The sequence below is a fragment of the Lissotriton helveticus genome, chromosome 3_1, assembly GCF_964261635.1.
Source record: "Lissotriton helveticus chromosome 3_1, aLisHel1.1, whole genome shotgun sequence".
Classification (NCBI taxonomy): domain Eukaryota; kingdom Metazoa; phylum Chordata; class Amphibia; order Caudata; family Salamandridae; genus Lissotriton; species Lissotriton helveticus.
Window position 1 is genome coordinate 367,327,017 of NC_136061.1, and position 26,751 is coordinate 367,353,767.

Here is a 26,751-nt window from a genome sequence, read left to right on the forward strand (position 1 = left end):
GCTAGTGCCACATGCCAGATGGCATATGTGGGCTTTGCAGTGGGGCCTGAAGTTCTAGTGGGCGCAGCATCAGGGGAATCTCCAAAATGGTCCAGATCTCGGAGGAAACTGCAGAGGATCTGCAGTGGTGGCTGACCAACTGTGATTGGGTCAGAGGCAGACCCCTCTACCTTCCCCAAGCAGATCACAAATTAGTGACAGATGTCACTCCTGGGATGGGGCTGGCATCTGGGAGAGGTGGGGATCAGGGGGCTAGCTGGTTCAAAGGAAAGCTGGTTCAGGTTTTCATGGATACCACTACCGCCATGTGGTACTGCAGCAAACAGGGTGGGCTGGGGTCCTGGACCCTTTGTCAAGAGGCTCTGTGTCTCTGGAAATGTCTGGAACAGCAGGGCATATCCCTGGTGGTTCAACACCTGGCAGGTTCCCTGAAGATCAGGGCAGGCTTACTCAGCTGTCAATGTCTAGCGGATCACGAGTGGAGTCTCCATGAAGTGGTGACGCAAGATCTCTTTAAGAAGTGGGGAGATCCTTGGTTGGAAACTCCAGCGCTCAAAACTGCTGACATTGCGCATTCTCGGTGGACATCTAAGGCGGCACTCGGTCGGCACCGCTTTTTATCTTGAGTGGAGCTCAGGCCCCCTGTATGCTTTTCTGACAATACCACTCATGGCCAGAGTTTTTTAGAAGATCAGGAGCGACCGGGCCCAAGTCATTCTTGTTGCTCCAGACTGGGCACTGAGAGTTTGGTATCCTGAGCTTCTCCAACTGATCATCGATCCTCCAATCAGGCTGCCCCAACAGGAGGATCTTCTGTCGCAGCAGCAGCGGAGGGTCCTTCACCGGAACCTATCAGCTCTATGCCTTCTTGCATAAAGATTAAGTGGCGGCAGTTGACAGCATTCGATCTTCCTCCTGAAGTCTATGATGTGATTTTAGCAGCCAGGCGTCCCTCTACCAAGACTGTGTGCGCCTGCAGGTGGCAGACATTTGCAAAATATTGTACAGACCGGTCTATTGATCCTCTTTCTGCTTCCTTCTCTCAAGTCCTTCTCTTGATTTTGACCCTTGCCCAGTAGGGCTCTGCTCTGGGCACTCTTAAAGGGTACCTTTCGACCTTGTCTGCTTTCTTGATGCTGCCACATCAGCGCTCTTTATTTAAATTCCCTGTTGTAAACAGATTTCTTAAGGAACTTGTACATATGTTGCCACCTGCACCATTCATCATGCCTCAGTGAGATCTTTAATTTGATTCTCACCTTTCTGATGTGCGTTCCATTCGAACTTCTGCACACCTGCCCCTCTAGATGCTTTCCATCAAAATAGCTTGTTTGGCAATAACTTCTGCCAGTAGGGTGAGCGAAATGCAGACTGTTATCCAAGCCTCCTTACCTGACCATCTTCCCTGATAAGTTAGTGCTTCGCGCTAAGGCCTCCAACCGAAAGGGGTAACAATATTCCACGTGGGACAGTCGGTCACCTTTCCCACTTTCTATGCTCCTCCACACCCCTCTAAAGAGGAGGTGTAACTCTACCATCTAGACCCAAAAAGAGCATTGTCGTTCTACCTTGACCGCACTAAAGAGTTCCAGGTGGAAGATCAACTCTTCTTGGGGTAAGGTACGTTGCATCAAAGAAAGGCCATGGGGTGCATAAGAGGACCATCTTGCGATGGGTCATCATCTGCATCAAAATTTGCCACGTTGTGGCCAGGAAACAGCCTCCTGAAGGCTTAAGAGCTCATTACATCAGATCTAAGCTGCGACCACAACCTTGCAACGTGGTGTTACAGTCCTTGACATTTAACAGGCAGCAACAGGGGCATCACTGTACACACTCACTATTGCCCGGGCAGTGAAGTTCACAGGAATGGCCTTTTTGGCTGCTCTGTACTGCAGGACTTCCTGGTCTAAACTTGTCTGCAGTCCCTCCTATGGGGTGGTATTGCTGGGGTATCTATTCTTCGGTTAGATGGCTATATCAGATGGACAGGTTACTTACCTTCGATAACGCTTTATCTGGTAGACCTAATCTTGCCACAGATTCCTTACTGACCCACCCATCTTCTCCATGCTCCGGACAGGTTTTCAGGGTCAGGACTGATTCCTTTCAGTGCCCTGGTTGTTTTAAACACATCACTGTCCGTGCATTTCATGGCTCCGCGCTCCTGGCGCGGAAAGTTGTGAATAGTACCGACGTGGCACCTACATAGATGACACGGACGTCACTTCTGGCGCATATGACAGTCATGCAAAGGTGACCGACGCCACCTACCGGCGCACAAGGGTATGACTCAAACAAACGTCTTCCGAATCCAGCCTGACGCCTAGTAAATTCTATGGTAAGGAATCTGCTGCTTGATTATGGGCCAGATGTACGACCATTGATGTTTGCGACTTGCAAATTGCATTAAATTGCGAGTCGCAAACATCAATGCACAACAGTGTCAGAGACACTGTTTGCAATTCCCAATGAGGTCGCAAATTGCATGTCTCATGCATTTTAATGAGGCTGTCGCAATTCGTGACTTCATTGGGAATGGCTGGCACTCCCAAAGATGGTGGCCTGCAGGACCATCATGTCTGGGACTGCTTTGTCAATAAAGCAGTTTTTTAATGCACTGTCCACATAGATAGCTAGGGGCAGAATGTGAAATGGAGAAACTTTTCAAAATTCTAAAATATATACATTTACGCTGGACACACTACAAACTGATTTGTTTTCAATTCTTAATGCATAGGCTTGACCATTATGCATTTTGATATTGTTGCTGTGGAACTTGAAATAACGAAAGGGAGAGTCTGTTTGCTATTCTGTACGGGATAACGCAAGACTAACAGAGGGTGTATGTAGACTTTGTGGGTAGCATTGTTTTGCTCTGGTTATGTCCCTCAGAATATTTTTATTGTACTTGATTTCCTGGCCTAGACTGCTGCAGCTGCCAGCGTGAAGTCTCACTGGTTCAAAGTGAAAGTTCCTTTCGAGACAGCTGAGACCTCTTGAAGAAAAATGTTAATTTGTATGAACTAGACTTTGCTGATACATAGTGGCATTGTAGCACTTAAAACTATTGGTGTTGAGAGCTTTCTTGTTTTGTGGAGTAGCTTCGTTATTACCTCAGCTCTGCTAATCTATTCTGCGTCCTAAAGTACTGGTTGCTCTCTATGCATTCTCATTTTCAGCTTGTCTTCATCTTGTTGGATCACCGATTCAAGTGTGTAAACTTTGTGTTCTCAATCGTATTTAAGCAGTCTCTCAAGGCATCATTGAACGGGACACTCCCTGCGTTCCTGCAGTTGGGGGCAAGAACGCTCAATTTAGAAGTAAAGTAGCCAAGGTTTCATGTCCCTTTCTAATCAGCAGCGGCAAAAGATAATCAGTTGGGGAGACATGTGAATAATATTAATGTGAGGGTAATCCGCCTTGCAAATAAACCACATAACTTTCCATATTCTATGTGTAGATTTCTTTCTGAAATCCTGTGATTGGGTACCTATGTTGGTCAACTATACTTACTATATCATGATTGTTATTGTGTGCAAGTTTTTGAAGAAAAAAATCCTTATCACTTCACCTATGTTTTCAGTAGTCTTCAGATCATTCTCTGCATTTCTGCTTTGAGGTTTGGTGTAACATAGATTTACATGTAGGGAGATCGCCGCATATGTGAGAAGACAATATGCTAGCTTGCTTCTGACAAATGCTTGAGTAACCTAGGCAGAGATTTCTTCTAGTACTTCACCACTGGCAAAAACCTCTGTCATCAGTCATCTGCAATGTACACCTTCAATCTTCTACACATATCTTCTACACTAACTATATGGATGGCCTAGGTCTCATTATTTAACCAAAAAAGGGACTCACTATCTCCTTTATTAGGTCTCGGAACTGCGAACAGATTGCGAAGCAATCTGTCGTTCCGAGACTCTATTGCAATCATTCTGGCTTTCAAGGAGTCAAGGGAGACAGACAAGTGAGGTGCACGCGCAACCTTGGAACTGGGATCAGGTTGCGCGCGCTTCCTGTCTCCCATGGCTCCTTGGAAGCAGACTCACACTCACGCACACACACATATAGACCCCCCCCCCTCGCCGCGCATACACACACTCACACACACACATGCAGACCCCCCCGCCGCGCATACACACACGCACACACAGAACCCCCCCCCCCCTTCCTACCTCGTCTCGGCGTGTCTTCGCGCTCCATGGTGACGTTCGCCAAATGAGGGTGAGCACTGGGCAGACTGTCTTGCACAAGGACGGGCAGGTGCACAGTCGTCTACAGGCCCCCAACAAGTCAGTCGCGTGCCGTCACTGCCTCTCACGAGGCCGTACATGCGCGCTCTCCTCGCCCTGCCACTGGAGCTTCTCGCCAGGATTGCGTGCCAGTGCTCGCGCGCAGCCGCCGTCCACGGCTGCGCGCGCGCCCCCGCAGCTGAGGCAGGATTTATTCTACTTGTTGAAAGAGTGGCACTTTCATTGCTCTGCACGGACTAGAACAATTGCTGTGTTATACCATAAATGCTCCCTAGTGAAAGTGATTGGTGGGGCATACCTCTCCTGCTCCCTAGGTAGCCTCGTTTTCTAACCGTTTTAATATACAGTTAACTAGTGACATTTGTGGATGAACTGCTGTGAACTGACAGCTCGTACTTCACAAGATGTGTTACACATTATGCCTAGATATATGGGTCTCCACTTAGAAGGGACCGATGTTAGGGCTAGCTTTGCTAACACCCAAGCGTGCAGGCTTGCATGGTTGTGCAGGGCCCAGTGCTCCTTGTTAAAACGAGGCCTCACTACGACGATACAACAACCAACAACTACCGTTTTCCTCATCCTTCCGCTCTGCACGTTTTACCCACCCCAGGTTCAGAGAAAGAAGCATATCAGCGAGGAATGGAAGATTTGAGAGTTAAATATATGGGAAGAACCTTACTGCAGGGTTTGAAAAAATGCGCACATATGCCTCATATTTATAATACATTTTCAGACCATTCTTTCAGGAAAACATACATATATTTTTAGAGACTGAAGCAAACCTCAACTGTCCATGAATTAATGTATACTGACCTCTGGTGGATATACGCGTAATAACACATTAGACGAAAAGAATGTTAGCGTTACAGTGACCTGATAGATTACATCGGGTCACTGTAAGATTGAAAGATACTTAAAGCAGGGCACTGGGAGCATGAGGCCCTCCAGACCTTTACATGCGGGCCCCCCGACGTTTACATGCGGGCCCCCGACCCGGCCTTTACATGCGCCCACCCTGTGCAACCAACAAACAACTAAGGGTTGGCTCTAATCAGTATGGCTGAGCCTTCATAGAACATAACAAAAGAGAAATTACCAGTACTGATAATACCGCAGTAACATAAATTCAAAAACAGTACATGAGAAAATATTCAAGACTGAATGCTAGTTGATAGCTTTTATTCTTATTTATGATTTCATCAAGAGATACTTTTTCATTTTACAAAAACAAACATATAAACAACAATTTCCTGACCAAAATCAGAACTAGGGATGAACATTCATCATCACACTCATATCACAACCATACGATAAACAATCATTCATGGAGAGAAGGGAAGCACTAAATCAGAAAACTACAACAGGTGATAAAACATACAATATTTACAGTATAATACAGTGCAGTATCCACAAGAAACAGAAAAGCCAATGTCTGCAAAAACACTTAGAAAATATTTTCTTCTGGTATATAATCAATTTTGACGTACATTCCTATAGTTAAGTATAAAAATACTTCTTGAGTCTTTTAGAAAAGAGAGATAATGTACGAAAATAATAAGTGATAAGCAACAATTATCAAAACATTCACGCTTATCACTGCAGCAGACAATAGGATGGCTGGGGCCTACGCGTTTCGAATCCCAATGACTTGCGGGGATTCTCTTCAGGGCCTTTAGAATTTTCTACACAATTAAAAAGACAAAAAGGAAAGGGGAAAAAATTAATTAGGACGCAATTCAGACAGGTAAGGTAATCGTAGTCACAAGATCAACATCAGTTACCTACACTCAGTGAACACCCAGAATTTCTCAAACAACTCCTGTCTAAATACAAGAAGTTTTGAGAGTCTTAAAAGTACCGCAGGCAAAGTGGGCTTTACTCACATTCTGTATTTTTGGAGTATTAATAGTCTCAAGGTGGAGATTGGTCTTTTTAATTGTGTAGAAAATTCTAAAGGCCCTGAAGAGAATCCCCGCAAGTCATTGCAGTGATAAGCGTGAATGTTTTGATAATTGTTGCTTATCACTTATTATTTTCGTACATTATCTCTCTTTTCTAAAAGACTCAAGAAGTATTTTTATACTTAACTATAGGAATGTACGTCAAAATTGATTATATACCAGAAGAAAATATTTTCTAAGTGTTTTTGCAGACATTGGCTTTTCTGTTTCTTGTGGATACTGCACTGTATTATACTGTAAATATTGTATGTTTTATCACCTGTTGTAGTTTTCTGATTTAGTGCTTCCCTTCTCTCCATGAATGATTGTTTATCGTATGGTTGTGATATGAGTGTGATGATGAATGTTCATCCCTAGTTCTGATTTTGGTCAGGAAATTGTTGTTTATATGTTTGTTTTTGTAAAATGAAAAAGTATCTCGTGATGAAATCATAAATAAGAATAAAAGCTATCAACTAGCATTCAGTCTTGAATATTTTCTCATGTACTGTTTTTGAATTTATGTTACTGCGGTATTATCAGTACTGGTAATTTCTCTTTTGTTACACCCTGTGCAACGGCAGCACTGGGCTTCAATTTACTGGACTCAGCACCACCATTTAACAAGCATTTGCAATGCAATAGGTCTCGCAATTACGCGACTTTAAGCTATTGGCATTGTAAATGAATATACCTGTTATTTATGTTTTAAAAATGAAAATAAAAATAAAAGGTATTATCATTTACAATGTCAATAGCTCTAACTCGCGTAAATGCGAGACCTATTGCATTGCAAATGCTTGTTATAAGAGGGTTTATGCATTCTTTAGTACCAATGCTTGGTCGTACGTCTCTCCATCCATTAATTTATTGCTAATGTCAATGAATATTTTTCTTTGAACTGCTTCATCACAGAGACCATATGTACAATCATGGTTTGAAAGGAGTCGAAAAATAAATACAAGCATTCAATGACCTCTTTCACTTTTATGTTTAGGCAGCAGAAGTTTTTAAAAGAGCTAAATTTGAAGATCAAAACAAGCATGTTTCCATTGTAAGCCATTCTTAAACTTAGAGTCAGTGATTTTCACAGTTTTTAAAAACACTGTGCGTATATGCACTTGCTGCATGTTCTTGTGATGCGTCTTAAAGCAGTTATCCACTAAAGTTAAACATAATATTTAATCTTTTGGGTTGTTAATGAAAAACGCCCAAAATGTTTACCTACCTTAAGCCCTTCTATTTGATTCGTAATGGGCTGCTGCATCATTTCCCGATTTATTCTAGATTTATACACATGGGGGTATTTGTTTTAATATGTTCTTTTTTTAATTTCTTTGGTCTGTTGAGCAGAAGAGAGAACGGAAGAGGGAACTTGGCCACGTCAATGGATTGATGGACCGGTCTGGAAGGAGAACCACTTCACCAACCAGCGATATGGATTACTGCGATCGCATGTCTGGCAGCATCCGAGCTTTCACCCAGGCCAGGATTTTAGAACGCAGAGGAAGCCGGCCTGGCACACCAACCTCCAGTGCCAGCACTGAAACCCAAAACTCTGAACAGAATGATGTTGATGAGGACTTAATCGATGTGGACGATGACACATCTGTGCTTGACTCAGATTTTGGGACTCCACAGCTGAAGCGACCGTTCGAACTGCTCATTGCTGCTGCAATGGAACGGAATCCCACCCAGTTTCAGCTCCCAAATGAACTGACTTGTACCACAGCACTTCCAGGTGAGAGACTGTTAGCTAGAGGACATCCATATACAGGTAAGATGGTTAGCACTCTCACCATAGCGTTTAAATGTGCCACAAACTTGCCACAGCTGTGTTCCATGCAGTGCTGACATATGTTCCAGTGCTTCCATGTGATATGTTTGACTGCAGACTGCCTTACTTCAGAGCTTACATTATGAAGAAGAAAATGTTAACAAAACTAAACCGCACTCACTAGAAAGCACACTCACTGGTAAAAAGGTCATCTTTTACTTACTTTTCTGTTTTATGGGTTCCAAAAACATTTTTACTTCCAGCCGCTTCAGGGCACTTATTGAAGTATGGTTGAATTGATGTGTATTATTGTTCTTAGTTGATGTTGTATACTAATGAAACTTTTAGACCTCTAGACTCCAAAGGGAAGGGTGATTGAGGAGTGGTGGTCTGTAGAGTACTGTGACATGCTAGTTTACAAATTGCTTTCTGAAAAGGCTGTCTGAAAGTCTTTCATGAAAAGAACGTAGTTTGGTTGCATTGTCAGGGATTTTCTGATGGCTTTCCATTTAAGAAGTTTCGGTGGCCTAAAGGTTTTTCCCTCCTTTTTAGGTCTTGGCTAGACCGCTCTTGCTTGGTCTCGAAGAGACACATGTACAATTCAGTGGGCTTCAGCCTGCTCATAGGTGTACCATTTGTTTGCTCCAATATCGCTCTCATATCCCTCGTTCCCATTTGTCCATGGCATACATTTGTCATGCCTCTTCCTGTGTTTGACCCTCCCCCAGAGCATGGCCAAGTACTTGTGTGCTTCCACTGTTCCCGTTTTAGGAGCTACTTTTTTATTTGTCTTTGAGCACTCCACACAAATGCTTGTGTTTTCACTTGCTCAGTCTCCTCCCACCCACCCCATCCCTGTTTCTTCTTTCCCTCCACTGATCGTTTCTTTATCCCCTTGCACCCCAAGGGGGTGCCAGCATATAATGGAGCAACTACTCGTTAACTGATTGGCCAGCAAATAAAGAATACAATTGAATCACTTGTAACTGCTGTAAAACGCTTTTCTGCTCTACAGCAAACATACAGACCTGACTCTAAATCGAATGTGTGCGTGATTTTCAGATTAGTGTTAAATAATGAACATGATAGAAGTATTAAGTGTAACCAGTGTTTTACATTTTATGACTAAGTGTTTACTGTTTTCCTCCCTGTTGTCCCACTTTAAATACATACCCCGCGCATATGAATGCCTGCTATGAATACTTCTTGGGAAGACCCAATCTGAGTTCTATCCACGTGCATTGGTAGGCTTGTTTTCTCTCTGACACCATTCTAATGGTAGTTGGGCTTCTCGTTGATGCTTCGAGTGCTACACATTGCTCATTGTGCAGAAGACACCTGCTTGTAGAGAGGTAGAGTAGTTAAGCACGCAATGCATTGCAAGATCCCCCTTGTAAATGTCCTCATAGGGCCCGGTTCTGAGTCTTGTATGACTATTTAAAAAAAAAAAAAAAAAAAAAATAAACACATTTTATTGATCAAATAAGAAATATAGAGCATAGCTCTGTAACCCAGAGAAGTCTGCATGATCAATATTCAACATCATGACTTTGACTCTTCACTGAAAAATTCAAGGAGAAAATGAGAGCAATACAGATTAAATACGTCAAATGTGAAACTCCCCCAACTACCCTCCCAGCCCCCGTCGCACCTACAGCCTCGTAAATAACAGCCTAGCTGTAGATTATGCACCATTACCACTCGCTCCAGGAACTTAAATAATAAAGACTAAAGCCCATTTGGGATCGTCAACCGTGGTTCACAACACTTTTAGAACTGTCAGTAGTTCCACATCAAAAGCTACATCTCCATTCCTGTCTTCTCACGCAGAACCATGAAGAAGTCAGACATCCAAATCCCAAGTAGCTCAATCTAGCGATTTGGCTCCTGAAGTCATAGAGTTTGGATATCTTAATTTGCCACCAGAATGCATGGCCATTCTTTAAGCAGCTAGAGTAACCAGAGCATGCTATGCAGTTAAATGGAAACTTTTTTTTTTTAATAGATTGTACTAATAACAATTTTGATCCTCTAAATGCATCTACTCAAAATAACATGTTACCTTCTACATTTACTGCATGCTGGTTTAGTCTACACTTCCATTAGTTTGCAACTTGCAGCAATGGCTGCATGTTTGCAAAACAGACAACATCTATCTCTGTTCAAAGTTCCAGTAATTAAAGCCTTTATGGAGGGACTTAACAGAATAATACCATCCAGGGTACCTCCATCACCAGTTTGGAATCTGAACATTGTGCTTACATGGCTCATGGGTCCACTTTTTGAGCCATTACATAACTGTCCACTGCAGTATCTTTAATGGAAAGACGCCTTCCTCATTGCAATCACTTCATTAAGGAGAGTTGGTGAACTACAAGCTTTAACCCTTCTTTCAACTTCAAAGAGACAGGGTAGTACTTCGCACCAACCCAAACTTCCTTCCTAAAGTGGTTTCTGCTTTCCATATCAACATATCAGTTGAGTTGCCTGTGTTTTTTCCTCAACCTGATTCGGTAGCTGAACGAGCTCTTCATATTCTTGAATCAGAAGAGCGCTATTGTACTACATTGAAAGAACAAAAGATTTTCACAAACTGTTCGTTGCATTTGCTACATCTCACAAAGGCAATCCTATTTCTAAATCTGGCATTGCAAGAAGGATTAAGTGCATGCAAACCTGCTACACTAAAGCTAAACAAACTTTATACCTCCTAGAGTGCATTCCATTCGTAAAATAGAAGCATCTATGGCCTTTTTAGGTAACATCCATATAGCTGACATTTGTAAAGCAGCAACATGGTCCACGGCACACACTTTACCCAAACGTCACTGTGCGGATCTGTTAGCACGTCAACAAGCCAATGTAGGCCATGCAGTGCTAAAACACTTTTTGAAACAGCTGCAACATCTGCTGGTTAGCCACCGCTTTGTGAGAATACTGCTATATAGTCCATGCAAAGCATGTGTATCTACAGCACACATGCCTCGAACGGAATATGCTACTTACCCAGTAAGCATCTGTTCTTGGCATTTAGAGCTGTAATTTCACATGCGCCCTCCCACCTCCATGGGCAGCTGTAGCTGTTGCAGTTTTGCATTATTTACATTACATACGTTACATACATTACATACATTACCATACGCATGGACATCTCTGTACTACACTTACTCCATTGTCACCCTCTTGCAGGAAAACAATCTAACCTTGTAGTCGATGTGCACTATCACAGAAAGGAGGAGTCCCCTTACCTCGTGACTAGGAAAGACTTCTTCGAATGTAAATGTATTGCGACTTATATAGCGCACGTATCACCCGAAGGCATCAAGGCGCTTGCTTAGGGAACCCGTCCTGGTATTCCCCTGTGAGATACCCCGGCAGGGTATCCACAAGGTGAAAGCCAGGCATCCCGCCGCGAGGGGCCGTAGTGGAGATTAAGCAAGCTATTGCCCAGAGTCGCAGAGTGTGACCCCGTGAGTCGAGTAGGCACCGGAGCGAGAATTGTCGAGTCTGTGGAATTTTTGAGCCCGAGACCCGCCGAGGCGGGGAATCGAACCCTGGTCCACGGCCGATCTCAGCTTCCGGGTCTGCCGCCTCTAACCACTGAGTCACGCTTCTCCACGAAGAAAAACATCTTGCAAACATCCAGACCCAACACTAGATGGCAATGTGGAGGTTTTCTTGTCTGTAAAAAAATCTCTAACACTAGTGGGTTGGGATCAGACATCACCAGTGGATATTTCTGTATATTAGATACTGTCAATATTTCTTGAGATACAAAAAAATAATCAAGCCTAGCATGGGTCTGATGTGGGGCAGAAAAAAAAAGTATATCCCACATTGAGTATTAAGCTTGGGCCAGATATCTGAGAGGCCGTGGATCTTACATAAATTAGAAAGTGCTTTAAAAACTTTGAATTTTCGCCCAGCATAAGAGCTTCTACCAATTACCCCAGTTCGGCCACATAAATTTATATTGGCATCCCCACAGATAACAGGAAGGGGCCAACCCACTAATTCAATGTTTAACCAATCAAATAATGTTGGGTCATCAAGTATCGAACCATAAAGAGAACAAAAAGTAAAAGTATAGCCCTCGGTGAGACATTGGGTAATAACCCATCTGCCATAATGATCCGACTTAAAACGTGAAAACCTTAAACCTGAGTTCTTTTTTGCCATGACTGCTACCCCTCTGGTGCGGGTCCCTTGCGTAGTAGCAGAAACTAAATTATACCCTTCTAATTCATTGATCTTAAGTCTACTGGCCTCGATGTGAGTCTCTTGGAGACAAATTATATCCGCTTTCAGATATTGCACTTCTACGTTAATCCTACGTTTTTTCAGAGGATTATTCAGGCCACAGATATTAATTGAGGCAATCCTTAATTTATTTAACACCATTTTTTATATAAAGCCCATCCACTCTTCACTTCTTCCTGTTTATCATTACGGCCACCACAGCCATCATAAAAACTACTAAATCTGACATCTCCAATACAACAAACGAAGTTGCCATGTCCACCTCCCCCTTGCCCCCCTCCCCATCACCCGTGTACCCCTTCCCTTCTAACCCAAGGCAAGAAAGGTCCAAGGACTGCATGAAGTTGCTTCCCCCACCGCCCGTCCAGTTGGCCCCATCAGAAAACCCCCCACAAAAATAAGAGACAACCCCTCCAAAGAACCCCACAACAGTGCTAAACAACTTGAGCATTTAGTTTAATGAAGCCTTTTCCTTCCCACAAAGAAGCCCGACCCGAGAAGCAAAGAAGTAGAGAAGAGACTTCTGTCTAGTCGAGAAGCTCAAAGTTATCTGTTGATTGTCTCTCAAGTGTCCCTCAGCTATCCCTCAGGCCCTTTAGAGACACTAGTCTCCGAAATGTCATGCAGGTAGTCTAGGGCTTGGATTTCTGATGTGAATATTCTAGTGGTACCCTTCTAGATAGTTTTGAGTCTTGCTGGACTGAGTAGGAAAGCCTCTGCTCCTATTTTTTGGAAAGGAGAGATTAGTTGGAGAAGCCTCCACCTTCTCTCTACCGTAATATGAGAGACGTCTGGTCTTACAAAAAAGGAGAGACCCTCCGCCAAGCGTCGTGACTCTGGTCTCGCTTTGTCAAACACTGCCTGGCGCAGTAGAAAGTTGCCAAAAAAGATTAATATGGCTCTTGTTTTATCACTAGAGTTATTAGATTCATGTTTCTTTTTAAGCGTGAGAGGGAAGCGATGGGCCCATTGGATTTCCTTCTCCCAATCCCACTGCCCAAGCTCAGGAAAGCCCCCCTTTCAACAAGCGCAAGGCAAAGCCTCTGATGTCGTCCCCCTTTGCGTTTTCAGGGATACCAAGAAGTCTGAGATTGTTGCGGCGCTGACTATTTTAGAAATCTTCAAGTTTCCACATAACGTCAGTCATTCGTGATTCGTTTGAGGAAATTTGCTGAGTTGAACTCTCTGCGCTAGTTTCTAGTGCTACCACTCACTCTTCCAAAGCGGCGGTTCTCTCTGAGATCTCGGTACAAGATTTATTTACTTTCCGTATTGCTCCCTGAAGCTTCTTTGTTGCAAGATGAGCACGTTTGTGTTCTTGTCTTGCTTCGCCTTGTATTTGTTTTAGGGTGGCATATATCATAGTCAATGAGGGTGGGGGTTCAGGGTGGCATATATGGAAGTCAATGGGGGTGAGGGGCTCGCTTGTATTTTCAAACTTTTCAGTTGGTTTTATAATCCTGGTACCACTGTCATAATTATCTAGTCCGCCATCCTCGCCCATCAGTTGAGTAGTTGAATAGTCCCATTTAAGCTGGCTATGGTCAGAGCCTGATTGTCCAGACTCCTGTATTGCTCTGCCACTTTTAGGTTTTCTCCTTTGTTTGGTTAGAGAAGGGAGTCGTTTTTGCGTGCTGGGATTAGAGAGAGAGATCTGTGAGAGTCCGTCTCAGAGTTATCAAGTTCAGAAATGTCACTAGTGTTAGATAATTCTGAATCTTCGTTAACAGAAAATAATTTTTCTCCATATTCAGGTGTACGTAGACATTCCTCTACTGTAGAGATTGGCATGGACTTAGAGGGTATAACTTAGTTCCCCTACATATACGAAATTCCACCCGTAGTTCCATTCTTGTCCATATTTTTATCTTTATCAGTGAGGCCAGTTGCCCTAGTATTGACCAAGGATTCAAAATCTCCTAAGTCTCCCTGAATAGAGCGGGGGTCAATTATTTTCACCACATTAGCAAGGTTTATATTGGTAGCACTATTAGTACTCAGTGTCCTCTGTCTCCATTATCTCACTCGTCTCTGGAGTCTCTGAATTCCCTCGTTGCCCTTTAGAAGGTGCTGGGAGTGTCTGCGTCCCAGCGCTCTTCGGTTTTGTAGTGAGTTTGCCCAATCCAGAGAAAATTCCCGGGATCACCCGCTGTTTGGCAGCGCTGGCACCAGTCATTTCACGCGTCTTGGGCTTCAGCCCTTCGCCATCGTTCGATCCTGCAGCGGGAGTAGCGTCCCCGACTTTCATTCCACTCAGAATTTTCTGCTGAGCCTGCGGAGCAGCACGCCCCACTGCCGTCTCTGTTACGCCGCCAGCCGTGGCGGCTTTCTCTGCGCGCTCCTGCCTGGGTTGTTTTGGTGGCATATTGCTTGCTTCACCGGCTGAATCTGTTGCACCCAACGGCGTACACACCTTTTGGACCGCCTTCAGTAATCTACCGGTAAGCGACCAGATGAGACTGGAAAAGCTTTGTGATTTTAACTTCCCTATCGCGTCTTCGGATAGTTAAGAAAGACCAGCTTGCTCTATCTATCTAAATTTGAGGGTGACCGCTCAGCCCTCCACAGGGCTTGGTCGCCCCACTCACTGCTGCCGCTCCTGCCTGCCTTTGCCGCCTCCTGCCTGCAGATTCCTTCGCTCGCTGCTCCTGGGAATTTCCCGCTGCCCGCTGCTTCTTAGAATTTCCCGCCGCTGCCTCCCTGCGGCCCTGCCCCCCTGTGATTCCATTCGCCGCCCCGCTCCCGCCACCCAGCTGCTCCTCCCTCCCGGCTCCTTACTTATGACGCCCCCAGAGCGACCGCGCAGCGGGAGCGCCGATTGAGCGCCGAAGGTGCGCCAAAGGTAAGCCCGTCTGCGCCCGTCCGCGCCTGGCCCGCGCCCAGCGCCAGGACCCCTGGCCCTCCCCGCCGAGGCAAGACGACCCGGCTGACCTACGACGCCGCCACTCTCAACGCACTCAATGCCGGCCGGACCCCCGCCTGCTGCCGAGCCACCCCGAGACGCACCCACGGACCCATCACCTGCTGCACCTGCAAGTTCACCTGCCTCCGAACCTGCCCCGCACCCGCCAAGACAAACAATAGCAGCAACCACCTCAAGTGCATCCTGATCAACACCCGCTCCGTCCACAGACACGCCGTGGAACTCTGGAACCTCCTCGACGCTACATCACCGGACGTCGCCTTCCTCACGGAAACCTGGATGAACGCCTCCTCTGCACCCGACATCGCCATCGCCATCCCGGACGGGTACAAGATCATCAGGAGGGACCGCATCAACCAGACCGGAGGTGGCATCGCCATCGTCCACAGGAACACCATCCACATCACGACCGACGCCAACGACTCCATCGCCGCAGCCGAACATCTCCACTTCCAGATTCACACCGACCCTAAGACGACCCTCAGAGGCACCCTCGTCTACAGACCCCCGGGACCACGCACACAATTCAGCGAAGACATCACAGACTTCATCAGCCCGCACGCCCTCCCCTCCACTGACTACATCCTCCTCGGGGACCTCAACTTCCACCTGGAGAACAACAGGGACCGCAACACCACCGCCCTGCTGGAAAACCTCGCCAACCTCGGACTCAAGCAACTGGTCAACACCCCCACCCACTACTCCGGCACACGCTTGATCCAGTCTTCTCTTCCAGCAAGTACATCACCTTCAGCAACGCCACCGGACTCCACTGGACCGACCACAGCTGCGTCCACTTCAGCTTCAAAAGATCCACGACCCACCACCACCCGCAACAGGTACCTCACAGGAATTGGAGCAAGATCACCGCAGACCAGCTCACCACCTCCCTCAGCCAGAGCCCATCCGCCAACACAACGGACCCCAACGAAGCAGCCCGCAACTTCACACAGTGGCTGACCGCCTGCGCCGACGACCTCGCGCCACTAAAGAACCCTCCCAGCAGACCCAGAAGCAAGAAGGCATCCTGGTTCACCGACGACCTCAAGGACTCCAAGAAGACCTGCCGCACCCTCGAGAAAGCCTGGCTCCTCGACCGGACCACCGACAACATGACCGCCCTCAAACACGCTACCCGCAAGCACCACCAGCTCATCCGCACCACCAAGAAGAAATCCCTGAAGTAACGACTGGACAACAACACCCACGACAGCAAAGAGCTCTTCACTATCGTCAAGGAGTTCTCCAACCACAGCACCGGCACCAACGACATCACTCCGTCACAAGACCTCTGCGACTCCCTCGCCTCGTTCTTCCACCGCAAGATCGCCGACATCCACAACAGCTTCGGCGCCCCACCCACGCACCCAACCGTCGAACCAACGCCCCCCACCGCCACCCTTCGCACCTGGAACACGGTGACCACCGAAGACACAGCCCGCACGATGAACACCATCCACTCCGGATCACCGACCGACCCCTGCCCACACCACGTCTTCAACAAGGCCGACTCCACCATCGCACCCCAACTCCGGATCATCATCAATGCCTCCTTCAACACCGCCACCTTCCCGGAGAGCTGGAAGCACGGCGAGATCAGCGCCCTCCTGAAGAAACCTACAGCGGACCCCACCGATCTCAAAAACTTCCGCCCCATCTCGCTCCTCCCTTTTCCTGCTAAAGTCAGCGAGAAGATCGTCAACAGACAGCTGACCGCCTTCCTCGAGACGAACGGATCCCTCGACCCCTCGCAGTCCGGCTTCAGAGCCAACCACAGCACCGAGACCGCCCTCATCGCAGCCACCGACGACATCCGGACCCTGCTCGACAAGGGGGAAACAGTGGCCCTCATCCTCCTGGACCTCTCCCCTGCGTTCGACATGGTCTGCCACCGCACCCTAGTCCAGCGCCTCAGCAACATCGGTATCCAAGAGAAGGCACTGGAGTGGATCATCTCGTTCCTCGCCGGAAGAACACAAGGAGTCCTCCTACCCCCGTTTCGCTCCGAGGCCACCGAAGTCATCTGCGGCGTCCCGCAAGGATCTTCACTCAGCCCCACCCTCTTCAACATCTACATGAAACCTCTCGCAGCCATCGCACGCCAGCACAACCTCAACATAATCTCTTACGCCGACGACACCCAGCTGATCCTCTCCCTCACCAGAGACCCCGACACCGCCAGAACCTGCCTACACGAAGGGATGAAAGACGTCGCCGAGTGGATGAAGGACAGCCGCCTGAAACTGAACTCGGACAAGACGGAAGTCCTCATCCTGGGATCTTCGCCCTCCGCCTGGGACGACTCCTGGTGGCCCCTAGCCCTGGGCACCGCACCCAAACCAACCGACCACGCACGCAACCTGGGCTTCATCCTGGACCGATCCCTCTCGATGACCAGACAAGTCAACGCCGTCTCCTCATCGTGCTTCAACACCCTGCGTATGCTTCGCAAGATCTTCCGCTGGATCCCGACCGAGACCAGGAAGACTGTCACCCAGGCACTCGTCACCAGCCGACTGGACTATGGAAACGCCCTCTACGCCGGAACCACAGCCAAGCTACAGAAAAGACTCCAGCGCATCCAGAACGCCTCCGCCCGACTCATCCTGGATGTCCCCCGCGCAGCCACATCTCCAGCCACCTGAGGAACCTGCACTGGCTCCCCGTCGACAAGAGGATCACGTTCCGGCTCCTCACCCACGCACACAAGTCTCTCCACGACCTGTGCCCCAAGTACCTCAACGACCACCTGACCTTCTACACGCCCACCCGCAAGCTACGGTCCACCAGCCTCGCCCTCGCAGCCGTACCACGCATCCGAAGAGCCACCGCCGGAGGAAGATCCTTCTCTTACCTGGCTGCCAAGACTTGGAACTCTATCCCCATCCACGTTCGGCTGACCAAGGACCATCTCGCCTTCAGGAAACAACTTAAGACCGGGCTGTTCGAGCAGTAGCATACCCCTCCCCCCAAGCGCCTTGAGACCCTCCCGGGTGAGTAGTGCGCTATACAAATGGCATGATTGATTGATTGATTGATTGATTGATTGATTGAGGGTTTGTTTGGTAGAGGGTTTAAGCCATTGTGGAGCGCCGGACGAGCGGTGTCAGTAGCATTCACACAGCCACCATCTTTGCGTCGCCCAACAAAGCAGGCACAAAATAGGTTTGCTGCTGCCAAATCCTTCATCACAGAAACATCAGCAATTAAACTCGTGGAAAACGCCAATATAGTTGTCTTCCCCAAAAAAAGGAAAACCACCTAATGAAATGGGATCATATCGGCCTATTACATTAATAAATAATGACATCAAAATATATGCCAAGATATTTGCCGCTTGCCTTGCCGCCCTTATTAAGAAATTAGTTTCACCATCACAACATGCATTTGTTCCTGGACGTAGTTCAATAGATAACATCCAGCAGGCTATCACTCTTTATGACGCTGCAGGCATTACAGGGGACCATATCAGACTTCTTCTGCTTGATGCAGAAAAGGCTTTCGATAGGGTCTCCTGGTCTTTTTTATGGGCAACTTTAAAGGATAGAGGAATTGGGGAGAAATTCATCACAGCTATGAAATCAATGTATAGTAACCCGACGGCCCGTATCTCTATCATGGGGGAGATGTCGGGCCCGATTGTTATTAGCAGAGGGACCCGGCAGGGGTGTCCCTGCTCACCTCTGTGGTTTACGATTTACATCGATCACCCACATTAGCGGCTCACCCACGTTACTCCGCCTGCAGTAGATTTCTAAAGAATAATGGCAGAGCCATACACACCATACTTTATGGAACTTTATTAGACAGCCCCTGTTGAGATATGTCACCCTTTCAGCTATCATGTACATAGCATTTCTCGATTCTTGAACCGTAGGGCTCTCTGCCGATCCCCAGTAGCAGGCTATGTCTCCTTCAGTGGCGGCTCCTCCACTAAGGCAGAGGAGAGTCATCCCACTGCTTTTAAGCAGTACAAAACATAAAATATTAACTTTGAGTTATCATTTTATGCTTCGTACTGCTTTGTTGGTGGGCGGGGCTGCTCAGCTCTCGGAGCAAGGCAGGAGAGGAGTGGTTTGCCTACTCCTAAGTGCACAGTGACTGTTTGGGCGGTCCTCTCTGGCTATCCAAAAAAGTCAGGCGACTTTACCTGTTCTCCATGCAGGCTGCATTACAGCCTGCGTGGAGAACATGACTACCCCTCCAGGCCCTAGGTGAGCGCAGTGTCATGGCACTCAGACCAATCGCAACTCTGCATTGCAGTGTTGTGATTGGTCAGGGGAGCCTGGGTGCTAACCAATCACAAAGGGGCCTGGCTGTGCTTTGTGATGACGAGAGCAGGGGCAGAGCAGCGCGACCTGGCGGCAATGTGAGTTTATATATTTTTTATATTGTCCACCCCATAGCCCTCCAACCTCCTGCAAACAGCCACAGGCCATGCCGGCCGCCACTGGTCTCTCTTAGCAGCACCAGAGCAAGGTTACAGAATATCAGTTGGGCTTGTGGCAAAACAATGGCACAGGGAATCCTCAGAACAATGTATTTGGGGTCCATAGAGAGAGCAAGGTAATTCATGGCAAAAAGTTCCCTAGTAATGGCTCTGCAAAAGAGTTGGGCTTTAGGGCAACTCCTTTTTGGCACATCGTAGATGGGAGGGATCAGGCGCTCTTCACATGGTAAGAAGCCATCATATATCATAATAGACCCTATGTAGGATTTAAAATTGAATCGAACGAAGCCATGCCTTTGCTACTTCGCGGGGATGCACCAGGGCTGCCTCCCAGTCAATATCCTCCATTTCCCCAACATCCATCTCCCACTTCCTCCTTAAGCCTTTCAAATTGTCGGGTTTATTATTAAGGAGTGTATGGTACGTAAATGTAAATGTCATGGTACTTATAGAGCGCACTGTCACCAGACGGTCACCTTGCGGTGTCGCCTATTCGGCTTCCTGGAGCTGATACTCATACCGCTGTGGAACCCCTCCTGGCTTTCCCTGTGAAGTGTCCACTCCTGGGCACCCCCAGGGTGAAGCCAGGCATCCTTAACGCTGTTGGGGCCGGTGTGGAGGCTAGGCAAGCTATTGCCCAGAGTTGCAGCGTGGGGTCCGTGATTAGAATAGGCACCGAGGAGAGAATTAACAGGTCCGAGGAAATTGAGCCCGAGACCCTGCCTAGGCGGGAATCGAACCCTGGTCCCTGGCCAGAACTCGGCATCAGGGTCTGCCGCTCTAACCATTGAGCCACACTCCTCTACGTGGAAGAAATGTTTCCCGTCCCCAGCCCCTCTGTTAGTAGTTTCCCTTCAAGTGGCGCAAATTCGAGTATTCCCTCCCCTGAAAGCCCTATGACTGACCATGCATGTCGTAGTTGCATTTATTTTAAAAATTGAGTGATGGTCCTACTGTATTCGCGCTTCAAGCAGCATCAGATTGCCCCCTTACAGTAAATCTCCGATTTTGGTGATCCCAATCAGGTCCCATGCTCTAAAACCTTTCAGTTTGCCAATTTCTGCAAGCCATTTCCCCTCCCAAAAGGTGCCAAACCATCCCATAGTTTTCGTAGCTCTGATCCAGCTCTCCTCTGATGCTGGAGGTCCGAGGTTCCTCGGCCCCATACAAATTTTGGAAGCAGGAGTGGCAAGGCCCCCTGGGTGCGTTACAGTCTAAAATGGAGTGATCGGGTGAAGGAGGGGGTGGTTAGGGAGGGGGAGACATAAAGCCAGTCATTGACGTTAATGAGGTGGGAAGCCCAAGAGTATCCCCGAATATCAGACAGAGCGATACTACCATTATAGAGGCTACGCTGGAGTGTGGTGAGGGCAATCCTAGGGTGCTTACCATCCCATAAGAATGTATGGAGAGCCCCCTCTATTCCTGTAAAGATATCTGGGGTGATCGAGTAATGCATGTGGTGAAGGTCTTAGAGTAGTTTGGGTAGTACTCTCTTTTTAAACACAGTGGCTCTTCGCAACAGTGTGAGGGGGAGCCCTTTCCATTTGCACATGTCTTCCCGGTAATTGCGGATGACCCAGCAGGTTACCATTGTAAATAACCTCATGATGAGGGCACCACTTTTTTTTATAACTGTTTTAATTCCTTTTTTCAAACGACCACAACATATTGCTAAAATAAGTATAAATGTTCCATTGCACATGATTAACAGCGCCAGACCTTCTGTGTCTGAACCCAACATACCCATTGACATTCTTTCTTTCCTACTTATTGTCGTTCCTCGCATGATCGAGCAGGGCGGCTCTGTGTCGAGGCCCTGCCATAGGACGAGCCTGCTTCTTCCTCATTAATCCCGTAGTAAGCCCTCCAGTTCCCTCACAGCTTCTCAGATATCCTGGGACTGCATCCCCCTTTGTATACCACCCTTTCAGCTTCCATAAACCTGTTCAAAATGGTTTGCCACATTGTTTTGGATGGGACTTTCTGCTTCCCCCATATTTTGGCTATGTCCCATTTGGTGATGGTGAATCCCAGCATGCAGGACAACAGCTTGACTAAGGGCCATGTCCCTTTCTTACAGGATACCTAGAATCCCCAGTTGGGATGCACCTGATCTTTCAGTCCCAGTAATTTCCTCCGGTTTCCCGATCACTCCTCCCGACCCCCCACATATGTGCTCATCACAGAACATTCCCATATCCTGGATAAATAGGCCATCCACACTGTGCAATTCATGCAAGTTAAAAACTGTGGCCTTCCAATTTTATACACTTTGCTTTTATTGTAATATATTCGATGTAGAAATATTTTCTGAATGAGTCTAAATCTGCCCTTGATAGTAACCTTACATGAGCGCATCAAAGCTGCCTCCCATTCAATGTTGACAAACTGTCTAATGCCCCTTAAGGTACATCTTTCGGCCAAGGTGTTGCAGGAAGAAGTTTCTTCAGTCCATCTGTTACCAAACAGTTTCTGGAAGGGGAAAAAAGAATAGCCCCCCCAGGGCAACACCCACACCTTGGTGGAACTTAAATCTGGTACTCACACAGTTAATACAATTTTAATCTAATCCATGCACAAAGCAGGACTCAATCAATCATTTGTAAAGCGCACTACATACCCGCAAGGGTCTGTAGGCGCTTGGGGTGGGGGGGGTAAGGTGGGGGAGCGTTACTGATCGAACAGCCACGTCTTGAGTATCCTCCTGAAGGTCAACAGGTCTTGGGTCTGTCGTAGGCTCAGTGGGTGGGTGTTCCATGTCTTGGCGGCGGGGTGGGAGAAGGATCTCCCACCGGTGGTTGTTCTTCGGATGCGCAGGACGGTGGCGAGTGAGAGGTCGGCGGAGCGGAGCTGGCGGTTGGGAATGTAGAAGGACTCAAATACTTAATGCTTTAGATCACTTTTCCCATAGCCATCTCATTCTTACGGAGAGTGAGGAAGCTGCAAGACCTTAACACTCAAGAATCTTACTTACAAATACTCAAAGATAGACTAGTGATCAAGACTGATAGAAAAATTATTCCCAAAGTGCTATCACACGTCCACTGTAACCAGGCTTGAACTGCTACCAGGTGTTTTTCCAAAACCTGAAATCGCAACGGTATCTCATGTTGGACAAGAGAAGGGTAGTGATGTACTACTTGCAATAAACAAAGCAACCCTTCTTAGTTTCATTTGTAACAGTTTGTCAATAACCACTGGAATTGTCGCCAGATGGATAGTCCAAACAATCGAGATATGCTTCTAGAAAGCAGGAGTAATATTGGAGGAGAAACCGCAGGCACACACCTAACAAGGAAGAAAGGAGCACCATTGGCTTTTATTGCCAGTGTTTATTCATGTCATGTGTAAGGCAGCCAGATGGTCATTTGTATACATGTTCACCATGCACTATAGTGTGGATACTCAAGGTATCAAAAAATTGCAAGTGGAACTAGTACTCAAACATCAGTTCGCAAACACAGCCTTGTGAAGAAAGAGAACACTGCAACAAATCTATACACATGTAAATCCAGAAAAGATGCATGCTGCAAAACCAAATGACTACTTGGATGTACTTGAAGACTTTTCCGGATTTGCATGCGACCCCTCCAGCCTCCCTCACAAATGTGGCAATTAATAACATAATTCGAGGGAAGACAGACTGATATCTGAAAATCCAACTACATTAGCAAGTTGCCAGTGGAAAGAAGCTGAAGGTGCAGGTGCCTCCAGTGTGTACGCGTTACGTAATTGGAGGGTGGACATTAGCACAAAAAGGTGGTTGACCTAGACGCCCGCACACAAGGAACCAGCTTTGCCTTCGCCAATAGTTTTTGCCTTTGTGAGCTATTTGGCTTTGTTAATGTTTTTAAAGATGTTGCACAGCAGTGTGGGCTGCTGTGCAGCATATCTTAAAGAAGATAAAAATAAAGCACTGTGGCGCAGCCAGTGTTGACCACGCTACAACACTTTTTTTTTTTTTTTTTTTTTTTACTAAGCCATGTTGTATAGCCCATGCTGCCATGCAGTAGGTCTTAAAACAGTGCTGGGGATGTTGGGGTTGTCAAGCAATAAGAGAATGGAGGGTGTGGAACACAGAATGTGAGAAGGGAGGCTGGGTGGGTTAAAGAGAATGAGAGTGGGGGGTGTTTTAAAAAGAAGGGATGCCAGGATGAGGGTGAGTAAAAAAGATAGAATGGCGGTGGGGAGGATTGCCTCCACAGAGCGGGAAGAGGGCAGGTGAGAGGGTGACACCACGGAGAGGAGGAAGAGGGTGGGGATAAAGGAGAGGGACTGCAGATGCATACACTCTCTAAGAGTGCAAGCTGAAAAGTAAAAGGATACCTTCAGGAGCCTGCGGCCAGTGGAAAGACACTGATTACAGGAAGTGACCTGAGACCCGACCAATAGTAACTCAAGGTAATTCATGGATGGGCTCTAAGCCCGTTTTAAGATTTCTAGGGCTCGCAAGCGAAGCGATCGAAAAGCCCTTTTACTAGTTTTTTTCTTTTCTTTACAAGACATTTTACAAGCATAGAGCAAGTGCTGTGCAGGCAGAAACTAAAAAGAGAGAAGAAACATTATTCCAGACCCAGCCACTAGATGGCGGACTAATGCACAACATATGAATCCAGAAAATCTTTCAAGCTCAAAAGGACATCTGCTGATAACCATTTAGGTTTCATGCAGGTACAGCCTGAGATGACCGTTCTATATAATCTGCCTCCTCCTTGTGAGGTGTTTGTATTCTAGAGGAAGGTAGATTAGAGAGCATTGTTCAACCTGAAGCAATGGCTGTGAATGTTATTTTTTTAGTGTATCAGAACTATTTCAGGTGACACTTCGATACTTTATATGTTGAGGGCAGAGCGGACACTCATAACACAAATTCTAAATGAACACCATTACCCTAACCACCCCACTGTACTCTGTTATTTTAGCCTTGCCCAATCTCTAGCACCACTGCTGTTACTCCTTGGTGGGGGATTTGTTTTACTTGGTATGTAAAGGGGAGAATGAATTTAGATCCTTGCATTTGATGCGCTTACAAGAGAATAAGATGGACGCAGTACACCACAAGGAAGACAGCAGAGACCTCTAGCAACACTATTTAGTAGGTTTCACAGTTGCAGGACAGTATGAGCGTTCATCTGCAGGGTGAAGTCTGCTGCACTGTGATAGAAAATCTGACTGTGTGGAGCAATTCTGTGTTAGACTTTAATTGGCATGTCATCACTTTCTTGAGCATCTTGCCTGGGCATTGCAGACTGGTGATTGATTAATTGTTGTCATTTCTAGGAAAGATGCTTCTGACATTCAATTGATTGAAACAGAGATTAGTTTAGGCTAATGTTTACTTTATTTATTTATAAGTTTTATATAGCTCCAACGTGACCCATGAGGGTATCAGAGCGCTTTACAGTATACACAAAAGAGATGAGGTAGTATGCAAGCATATGATAGTCTTCATTTCGTACAAAAGAGGTAAATAGTGCTTGGATAGCACTATGGATCCCCGAGCAAGGGTGGTTGGAGTGAACTCTTGAATTAATCTGGTCAGCCAGTGAGGTGAAAGTGCACATGAGTTTCATTGAGATAACCAGTGAGGAAAGATCTGGGTAATAATTGGAGTTGAGTGAGAATAAGTTACAGGCTGGCCTGTCCTATTTTGGCTTACGTAAGGAAGAAGTGGATGAATGCAGGGGTCTTTGTTCATAATTCCTACATTGATTTGCAGATTTTTTTCCTCAAACAGCTTTATAGTGTAAAAGAGCTTTGAGTTCACTGTGTAATGGATGGTGGTTAGAGCAGTGAACAACTGAAGCTCGCACTGTTCAATTAGGTTGAGTAGTGGGGTAATTTGGCTGAGCAGTGATCCCTTAACGCAATGAGAAAGCATGTGACTCACACCACTTATTTTACTCATGTAAGAAGTCTCATCAGGGCACTGAGAGCTCAGAGATCTTACTAAATCAAAAGTTTTTGTGAGATTTTTATCTGCTTACATCTAGCCTTTGGACATTTGTCTTCAGTGATTCCCTTCGAGTGCTATGTCGACACTCACCCTGCCTTTTTTCATCTGCCGTTGCTGAGCCACTGTCAACATTTAAAGCTGTTGACTCCTAGATGAGGCCTGCTCATCGCTGTGGAAGACTTACCCACCTGTGACGATACTAATGTGATACCAGGGACTACTTTTGCCCCATGTTGCACGGTTCATACGTTATTAGTAAGGCTGTGCGAATGGACAAGATAAACACTCAAACTTGTGCGAGACTTATTCCACGCACACCATCCGGATATGTTGAACTTAGTCCTGACTAGCTCACAGTGCACCCTCTGGACCTTTAAACCTTAGAAGGTACCGAAGGGCATGTGTAACCTCAGAACATGATTTCCCCAAGGAAATTGTGGAAACTGATCAATCCCTTTTGTTAGTAACTCATGCACACCCAAAGGGAGAACAAGAAATACTCAAATTGCCATTTGAATAATTTCTTGAAGCATTGTGATTCTTGTGTAAGATACGTGCATTGCAATGATTAATAAAAGGAAACAGAACAGTTTAATGAGCATTACTAGAATCGTAAAATGAACAAATCTACCATTGTGCTATTACATTGATTATAGCAAAAAACACAGTTGATGGACAGAATGTAGAACAATGTCATACATTCATCCCAGTACAATGATCTGGGCCTAAATCCATCGTTTTTTTGCACTCCACACCACCCTGGGTTAGACACTGGCTATATGCAAATCAGCTCTGACCCTGTGCCTCATGGGAACAGTCCAGTCCGAACTACCAAGCCATGTCTTTCCCAGACCGGAAACAAGCATCCAAGGACCGGTTTCTGGCTATCAGCCTTCATCAGCCTGGATAACTTGACTCCAGTGGTGTGGAGAGCCTGGGACTCACGTCTGAGCATACCCAGCCCACTCGGGGTGAAAATTGCAAAAAACACAGTTGATGGACAGAATGTAGAACAATGTCATACATTCATCCCAGTACAATGATGTGGGCCTAAATCCATCGTTTTTTGCACTCCACACCAGCCTGGGTTAGACACTGGCTATATGCAAATCAGCTCTGACCCTGTGCCTCATGGGAACAGTCCAGTCCGAACTACCAAGCCATGTCTTTCCCAGACCGG

The 26,751-nt window shown here is 46.6% G+C and overlaps 1 protein-coding gene across 2 annotated transcripts in view; it reads left to right on the forward strand.

The window, feature by feature from the left end:
- PHF12 (PHD finger protein 12) overlaps positions 1 to 26,751 on the forward strand; it is a 412,981-nt gene that overhangs the window by 168,106 nt on the left and 218,124 nt on the right. Inside the window, exon 4 of one of the 2 annotated variants that reach the window (XM_078680081.1) lies at positions 7,556 to 7,979. In XM_078680081.1, coding sequence (XP_078536207.1) covers positions 7,556 to 7,979 — 424 coding nt within the window. The remainder of the gene's footprint in view (positions 1 to 7,555; positions 7,980 to 26,751) is intronic. The other variant, XM_078680083.1, reaches the window with a different exon arrangement.